The 9,596-nt window shown below is 38.8% G+C and overlaps 1 protein-coding gene across 1 annotated transcript; it reads left to right on the forward strand.

The window, feature by feature from the left end:
- The first annotated feature begins 1,556 nt into the window (after nt 1-1,556).
- LOC112179523 ((-)-isopiperitenol/(-)-carveol dehydrogenase, mitochondrial) lies at nt 1,557-2,799 on the forward strand. The gene has a single exon (XM_024317956.2). The coding sequence runs from the start codon at nt 1,626-1,628 to the stop codon at nt 2,436-2,438; it is 813 nt and encodes a 270-aa protein (XP_024173724.1). The 5' UTR covers nt 1,557-1,625; the 3' UTR covers nt 2,439-2,799.
- The last annotated feature ends 6,797 nt before the right edge of the window (nt 2,800-9,596 follow it).

Genomic DNA, 9,596 nt, shown 5'->3' on the forward strand with positions numbered 1-9,596 from the left:
CTCAACATGGTGGCCATGTCCAGCGTGTCGTCTTCGTCCCTCCTAGAGGATACTAAGATCTGAAATCTGATCAATATATGGTTCTCAGATCAATACTGCACTTTGTGGAATTGTTTTAAGATTATTTTCTCTTATCTTATTACATTTAACACATGGTTTATCATAGAATAAGTATTGGAGTGGGATGGTAATTAATGGGAGTTACAGATGGGTACTGAACTTGAAAACGATTCAAGATGAACTCAGATTTCGGTATAAAGTAATAAACCCAGATTTTGATATAAACTCAGTGAACAAAATCAAACCAACCTAACCAAAGATCAACGCCCACCAGCCCAACTAATCGCCCGCCTATACATTTCTAGCTTAATTGCATGGTTAGGTATGGATTTGTAGTTCTCTCTTTTTTGGAGAAGCATACGGATTAGCTTTAGTAGGTACTGTACGTCGTAAACAAATGTGGAGTTCAGAACATGACTTTTAAATTGTTCAGAAAATAAAAGGAAAAAGTGAATAAAACGTTTTATCCAAAAAAAAAAAAAGTGAATAAAACGTGCAGTGTTAATCAGGGGCGGAAGGAAGTACAAGGCTATATGGGCTCAAGCTTAGACAATATTTTAGGCCAAAAATCCTTAAGTAGATATATCTATCTTTAGCCCATACCAGCCCAAAGAAAAAAAAATTATCTATAAAAGTTGCGTGTATTCCCAGTCTCCCACAACAGCTCACAGCTACACACTACTCAGTAGGTCAGATTTGTGCTTTTCGATGGAGCCTCACACTACTTATCTTCGAAAGCGAAGTGCCTAAAGCAATCCAAACTCAAATTCCCTTCTTGTGGAAAATCTCACCTCTTGTTGTCTAGTAGCCTCAGTCTGCGACACAGACCGAAGAATTTCCAAAGCAACAAGAGCCTCACACTACTTATCTTCGAAAGCGAAATGCCTCAAGCAATCCACACCCAAATTCCCTTCTTGTGGAAAATCTCACCCCTTGTTGTCCAGTAGCCTCAGTCTACGACGCAGACCAAGGAATCTCTAAAGCAACAAAGAGCCTCACACTACTTATTTTCGAAAGCAAAATGCCTCAAGCAATCCACACCCAAATTCCCTTCTTGTGGAAAATATCACCCCTTGTTGTCCAGTAGCCTCAGTTTGCGACGTAGACCAAGGAATCTCCAAAGCAACAATCTTTCTTTCGCTTTCTCGTAAACAAGGTATGAAACTCTATCGATCTCTCCTGTTTTGATATTTTTGATATATCTCGATCTGTTCTCCTGATTATGTTGTGGTTATTTTTTATTTAAAGATGTGCATTTTGTGTTGTAGATTAGAGAATTTTTTTAGAGTTTTGGTGATAGTGTTTGGGTTTATGCAAAAAAATAAAAAATAAAAATGGTTGTTCTAATTAGCCTAGACAAGTCTCAAATCTTGGATCCGCCACTGGTGTTGATTGTTGAAAGGAAAAGAGGAACGTGTTCCTCTTTTTTTTCATGCAAAATATGATTTGTGCAAGGGTAGATCTGTAATTGTCGTAACTCCACTCTTTATAAATTATAACACCACACTCCGCCAGCCATACGGTCACGTAGCTTTACTACTAGTCCACTATTATAGCTCAACACGATGACACATCCCAAACCAGTAAAACTGCAGAAGCTCCACGGCAAGGTGGCTATCGTCACTGGCGCCGCCAGCGGTATCGGAGCAGTCACGGCGCGTCACTTTGCAGACCACGGAGCTCTCGCCGTCGTGATCGCTGACGTTCAAGACGCCAAGGGCCGAGAAGTTGCTGCATCCATCGGTTCCCACCGCTGCACCTTCGTCCACTGCGACGTCACCGACGAGGATCAGGTCAAGTCCCTGGTCGAGTTCACGGTCAACCACTACGGCAGCCTCGACGTCATGTACAGCAACGCTGGGATAGCCAGCGCTTCGGCGCAGACGGTGCTGGAGCTCGACCTGTCCGGGTACGACAGGGTGATGGCGGTGAACTCGCGCGGAATGGCGGCGTGTGTGAAGCACGCGGCGCGTGTGATGGTGGAGAAGGGGGTGAAGGGGAGCATAGTGTGCACGGCGAGCCTTTTGGCTGACTGCGGGTCGGAGAGCTTGACGGACTACACAATGTCGAAGCATGCGGTGCTGGGGCTGGTGAGGTCGGCGAGCGTGCAGCTGGCGCCGCTTGGTGTGCGCGTGAACTGCGTGTCGCCTGGTTTTGTGGGGACGCCGATGGTGGCGGAGGCTTTTAAGATTGGGGCGGAAGAGCTGAAGGAGATGATGGCAGCGGTTTATATCGGAAGCGATGGGCCGCTGATGGAGAAACATGTGGCGGATGCGGTGGTGTTTTTGGCGTCGGAGGACTCGGCGTTTGTCAACGGCCATAATTTGGTGGTTGATGGTGGAGTTGGCCTCAAATCCTTATCATTATTGAAACCATGATCTACTTGAGTTGCATCTCAGCTCGGTCACTATTGAGTGCTAGTCGTGTACGTACTTTTCTGGAAAACCTACATGGAAAGAGTTTTGCCTCTTTGTAATAGGAATAAATCAGACGCGGTTGTCTTCACTCTTTGATTTTGGTGTATCTCGGTGTTGACCGGTGGAATTCATCCCCTTCTTCTGCCAATTGTTGTTTCAGTTTTTAACTGCTAACAAATTGAGTAGAGGTGAATTACTTTAATTTGAATCTTCAAGTTGCTGTTAAGCACCATCATGCAATTGTAGACCTCTGACATCAAATCTGGGTTGTTACTTGTTAGAGGCAGTGCTATTATAATTAGTCAAAAGTATGGTTTGTTAATGCTAGTAGTATTGAAACAACTCTGTGTAAAAAATCAAAAGAAAAAACAATTGCACGAATAAATTGAACTCGACTAAAGTTGAGCTTAATACACACACATAAAAGACACGAATTAATTCACTTCGTTACATGGTAATGAGCTTCGTTACACACACACACACACACACACACACACAAAAGACATAAATTAATTCACCATTTTGATTACAAAAGTTTGTATAAACTTGGAGTTTTACTTGTAAAGTAATGAGTTCTTATAAATAAGGCATTGACATGTAAAGTAATGAGTTCTTATATGACAGGACCCGCCCCTGAAATCTGAAGTGGCCCTGTGGGGCCCACATTAAAAGAAATTATACAAAAAATTTGGCAGAACTTTCCTTAAAAATGGACTACCCAAAACCTATAGATATTTTTTTACACTTCTAAACCATCCATCCTTATTCTCCTAGAACCACCCTGCTCCCTAAATCACAACATTCTCCAATTCACATTACACAAATCTCAACTTAATAACATTAATCCCACAGGTTATCAGAGCAATTCTAAAACAAAGGTATACTAGAATAAAAAGTAAAAGGTGTAACGGATCGATAGATTCTACAATACGGTAGCAGTGACAACTATGCCTCAACTCTATGTACGCCTGATCTCAACTAATCTAGCCTGCAAACTGGGCATTTGAAACCAAAGGGCCCAAGGGAAAAGTATTGAAAACACGTTAGAGTGAGTGGACAAAAATTACTAATCAAATAAGCTTTGATACTTTCCCACATTTATTCCTTTAAAAACTCGATGCATGCAACAATGGTAAAACATTTATCTTTAAAATCGAGAACCTCGTAAAGACAAGCCAGCCCCGCTGGTTAAGGGAAATCGAACTAGCCCCGCTAGTCAAAAATAATATAATAAGTAGGGGAAGATGATAGCCATACGAGTGAGCCTCCCAGGCTCGGGTGATAGTCTCCCAGGCTAAAGTACTCCCATATACTCCTGTATATACCCTTACGCCACTATGTGTGGCGATTAGGATACTAGGCTTCAGTATTACTGTCACAAAGACAGTAACCAGCGCCACAAAGGCGGACGGGCTTCCGCGATCCCATCACGTCGCCACAAAGGCAGACTCAATGGTAGCATGATAAAATCACCCCAAAGTATGGCACAAGAAAATATATTCGAAAATCCAGTAAATCCATAAATACATAAGGCTTCCCCCATCTCTTGCAAATGAATTTCTAACGACGTGTCCCACACGCTAAGATAATCTCAAGTTCAAAATAAATAGGCGAGAAATAATAATAAAACATAATCTCCGTAAACCGAAACAAAACCAATTCCAAAATCATCATCAAGGCATTCCCAATGCCAAAACTAAAAGTCGATAAATAAATAAGAAATATAACTCAATCGAAATCCCATTTCGAAAATCTTTTAAAAATCTCAAATCGACGAATAGAAATATAATTAAATAGTATAAATCCGGAAATCACCTAGGAAATAAATAATTAGTCAAATAATGTTATAAATCATAACCAACTTCGGAAACAAATCATTATTGAAAGTAATTCCACGAGCTAAAGCGAAATCGATCTCCGAAATTAAATCATATGCTTGAAATGTAATATGATAAATAACTAGAGCATTACTTTAAGAAATAAATACATGCATCATTATTTAAAAACAAAAGTCCACTCACAGTACTATTTAGGCGACCAAGCATAAGGGCTCCTTCACTAAGTAGTAATTCCATACGTCACCCTGCACAATTATAATCCATAAACAAATAAATATAGGGTGGAAATTTAATTTACGATAATTAAAATCGAATTCCTAAACGTCTCCTTTAATCATAACTCTTTCAATTCTCCTTGATATCCATCCAAACTTCACCAATAATTTATATTCATCGATTTACAATTTCTAAAGCAAATTTGAAAGAAATCTGACTGTCGGATTCTCGTAAATCGATAATCGAAATTGAAAATTTCATAAATTTATAATCGATTCAAAAGTCCTCATATCTTCACCAAACTTCACATATATACTATACAATAATTATAAGATTTAATAGGCTAAAAATCAAAGTTAGAAAACAACCCTACGCGCCTCCACCTGCCACCTACAGTGGCGGCGCGTGGGGTTCACGCACCACGGCCACCACCTCCGATGGCCACTAAATTTCATGTACAACATCGTCTCAATATTTTGAACAACTCTCTCAACTATGGCAAAGTCAGAAAATACCTCTAAGTGGCCGAACAATTAAGCAATCCGAAGTACAGTGAAATTTTCCAATTATGCTTTCATCCTCCATGCTTCGATTCTCGGCAAAAGCTTTGGATGATCTACGTCTTAAGTCGCTTTTGATCGGCCAAGTTTGGCCGGTTTTGGTGGCCTGAATTTGGAGAACTCAGCGTTGACCCATTTTGCTACAGTAAACTTTAAGCCCGTGGATCCTCGTTTTCTAGTCACGGCATGGTGTTCCACCACCATAGGCGACTTGACGGAAGGGAGAGGAAGCGAATGGTGGCCGTGGCTCGTCCCCAAGTGGTCGGATGGCTGAGTTGCAGAGGTGAGCCAAAGAGAGAGAGAAAGAGCCAAGGGAGGGAGGAGAGAGAGAGAGAGAAATGGAAGTTACAGGGCTCCAATAGTAAAAATTTCAAATTTATACTATTTACCATGAACAGTAACTTCCACATTGTAGGCTATAACTTTTGCAAACGAACTCCGATTTTTACGTACCATACATGCACGCGCTCGATTTAACGTCCTCTACCACTTTCATGAAGAACATTTCCTCAAATTTTGACCCGAACAAAAAGTCAACTTTTAGGGCCACTAGAAGTACCGAAACAACAGTAAAAGTACCGAAAGTAAAGGTTGTTTACCACCCAAATGGCTAGTAAACCGATAAGTTCAGGTTCAGGTCGTTACATTATAAATAAGGCATTGACATATATCTCATATATAATACTTCATTTCTTCATTAAATTTCATGCAAAGGGAGAAATGGGGAGATTTTTCATAGGTTTTGTTTAGAAGGGATATTTTACACTACTAGAAAATGATCCATAGAACACCGATTTGGCCACTATTTGGAAAGAGTGGTTTTTGAGAATAGTTTGTCACCATTAATCGGATCAGTGAGTTGTTATGAGGCTTGGCACCGAATGTGGGTGGCCCAATACTGAAGCTGTAGGTTTAGTTTCCAATATTTACAATTTTTGGCCCTTTGGGACATCTCTTGTCAGCAATACCATCCCTCTCACATGGCTATAAGGTATGGCAGCAAGTTTCTACTATAAGGCTGGAGCCAGATCGACTTCACTTCATCAAAATATGACTGTTGCAAAGCATCAGATAACTTCTACTTCAACAATTTTCAAGGAACCAAATTTAATTCATAGTATATACATAAACCCTAACTTTCTCTTCTAGTGGATTGAAGAACCGGTTCCCTTGGCTGCATTTTAGTGTTCGCAGGCAAGAGGTTTGTTCTTCATTTTTCTAATTTTGTTTTTGTTTATTTTTTATTTTGATATAGAACCCAAAAAAGTAGCAGAGAGACTATGCATATAGGCCTATAGCAAGCTTAGAGAACCATTTTGATTACAAAAGTTTGTGTAAACTTGGAGTTTTACTTGTTGGCGGATCCATAGTTTGAATATCAATTTTTCTTTTTTAGGTGGATGTGTCTGTTTTTGTCAATAATTCAGCTGGTTCCTTTTTTTTTTGCGTGCATCTTAGAACGGGAGTTCAATTATATCAAAATACTAGTTGTGTTGGGGGACGAGGGGATTATGTAAAACTAAAGATTAACGAATTAGTTCTTTTTTATTTCTTAATGTTTGGAAATTGTAAGTATGAATTCTAGAATAGCTCATTCCGTTAAGCCTTTGGTTCTTGTCTGGTTTTAAAATTTCAAGCTGTGATAAAGTAGTTTGGTGGAACTGGTAATGAAAGCTTAGATGTAATGGTGATAGATGAGGTTGAGACGTAGAGATATCAACAGCTTGAGAAACAGTATAGGTCAACTTGTGCAGGAAATGCATACCTGAACTTTGTTTACATCGTAGAATTTTGACTTCAAACTATGGCTGAAAAATTTGTAGTACTCAATGTGATGATAGTTAGTGTATTGATCTCACATTTTGGGAAAGAACAGAGTTTGATTTTATAGGTGCCATGACAATAAATCCTGCTAATTTGTTTTGCTCTCTTAGATCACAAGTCTGGCAACATCTTGTCGTGCTAATCTAAGATGTCTGATTTTTGTTTGAGGTATTATTATTTCTCTTTAGTTCCATACTTATTCTATCTGTCAAACTCGATCATTTTTCATAATTCTTATGCTCAAGATTTTCAGAAAGATTGTAAACGCAGCTGAAGCATTGACAGCGATAGGATATAAGCATATTGAAGCAGGTAGAAATTTATTAGATTTAGAGACATTATGTGATATAATGGGAAGTGTGTGAAGTTAATACTTAGTATTCTATGAAATTGGCTTATCTGACTAAAGTTTGCGAATAGAAAAGATGTCAGGCCTTCACTACTACAAAAATTGAATCAGATGACGTCTCTCACACGACGCATCATACTTTTCCGTCATCTGATTGATTTTTATTTTTTCAGACGTCGTTTTTACAAAATCTATCGTCTGATATGGACTTATGAATTCGTTCAGAAGGTGTTTAAGGACAAAATTGTTGTGTGACGCTTAAAAAAATGCGCGGCATGTTTCTCACAATGTAAGTTGTGCCAAACCCCAGATTCCCCACAACATGTATTAATCATACGACAAAAAATAATAAAACTATAGTCTGATCAATATGTTTGGCTGAAGGAGGAAGATTTCCCACCACCATTTTTCTCTAACTCCCCAAAGAGGGAAGTCAAATTGATAGGAGACAAATCTCAAATTTAAAGTAGCTACATTAAGACTACATTTTTATAAAATTCTATTGTGTGAGTCCTTGTCCAAATTGATATAAATCGGGCTTAAAACCCTAACACCTGAGCAAAAAAAAAAAAAAAGAAAGCTCCCACTCTCTCTCTCTCTCTCTTAGAGTTGGCATTTATACCCATTGGGTAATACCCAGTCAATGATAGTTCGTGGGTAATACTCAATGGATAACACCCATCACATTATTCACGGGTATGGGTATTTACCCAACCCATATCCACCCATTTACCCGTTTTCAATATGGGCAGGTTTTTTTTTTTTTTTTGTATATATTTTTTTAAATACTCACTATTTAAGCGTCCCCATTCCCCATCTAGGGATAGTTTCAAATGGGGGATTCCCCGCCCCTGCCCCTGCATTAGTCATTTTCTCTATATGATTTTTTTTATTTTTCGATTTTTCGATTTTCTATCTTTTCAGTTTTTTTTCCTTTCCTTTTTTGACAAAAAAATAATTTTTTTGTTCTTTTTATTTTCATCATTGTTTTGGTCGATTGAGTATTTCAAATACTTGAGACAGTATTTAAGAAAGAAATTATTGGTTCAGTCACAAGGAAGCAATACGTTTAAAACAAATATTTATTTCCGTAAAACAATTTTCACAACTTGGCGATTAAATGTAAAATAATAAAATTCGGTTCGTAAATCAACCATCCTCACGGATCACCTTTTGAATCGTCTTTTCACAATTATACGATGATCCAACGGTCAAATCCTCACGAATAGCCCTTAAGATTATCCTCTCAAAATTATACGAAGATCCAACGGTTGGAGCGTCCTGGATCGCCTTTAGAATCATCCTCACAAAATTATATGATGATCTAATTGTCGGATCCTCACGGATCGCCCTTAGGATCATCCTCTCAAAATTATACGAAGATCCAACGGTCGAATCCTCATGGATCGCCTTTTGAATCATCTTTTCATAATTATACGATGATCCAACGGTCGGATCTTCACGGATCTCCCTTAAGATCATCCTCTCAAAATTATACGATGATCCAACTGTCGGATCCTCAAGGATCGCACTTAGGATCATTCTCTCAAAACTATACGATGATCTAACTGTCAGATCCTCACGGATCACACTTAGGATCATTCTCTCAAAATTATACGATGATCCAACGGTCAGATCCTCACGAATGACACTTAGGATTATCCTCTCAAAATTATACGAAGATTCAACGGTCGGATCCTCATGGATCGTCTTTCAATTATACGATGATCCAATGGTCGGATCCTCATCCGAGACCACATAAAGTCATCGGAACACTTCTATGATCAATATATCAAATCTACAAGTCGATTGAACGGCATGATCCTCACGGATCAAAACCCATTTACGCCAATATATCAAAACTAAATTTCGTAACAATTGAGACTTTATTAAATTTAAGCCAAACAAGAATTAATACCAAAAATCTCGGTCATTACATTTTGGGTCTCAGAGTTTTGGCTGCACAACACCTCCAGTCATGGCGGCTCGTCTCGTTGAAAACTTGAAGGTCTATTCTGGGTGGGAAGGGGTATTTCTCTGTATAGGTTTTCTGTTTTTTTTTTTTTTTTTTTTTTTTTAGAATAAGAAAATTATAAAAATGCCCCATATGTTGGTTGAAAAATAATAGTTCTCAACTAAAAAAAAAAACAAAGAAACGAGGAACCCGCATGGGTAATTGGAAACCCGGCCCCCCGCCCCCGTTTGCCCATTCCTAGGTGGAACTGGATTTGGGTATTTGGGTGTGGTTTACAATTTTATATGGGTATTTGGGTAAAACTTGGGTACCCACGGGTATACCCATACCCAACCCATTTTTATACAGATATATTTT

The sequence above is a fragment of the Rosa chinensis genome, chromosome 7 (genome assembly GCF_002994745.2).
Source record: "Rosa chinensis cultivar Old Blush chromosome 7, RchiOBHm-V2, whole genome shotgun sequence".
Classification (NCBI taxonomy): Eukaryota; Viridiplantae; Streptophyta; class Magnoliopsida; order Rosales; family Rosaceae; genus Rosa; species Rosa chinensis.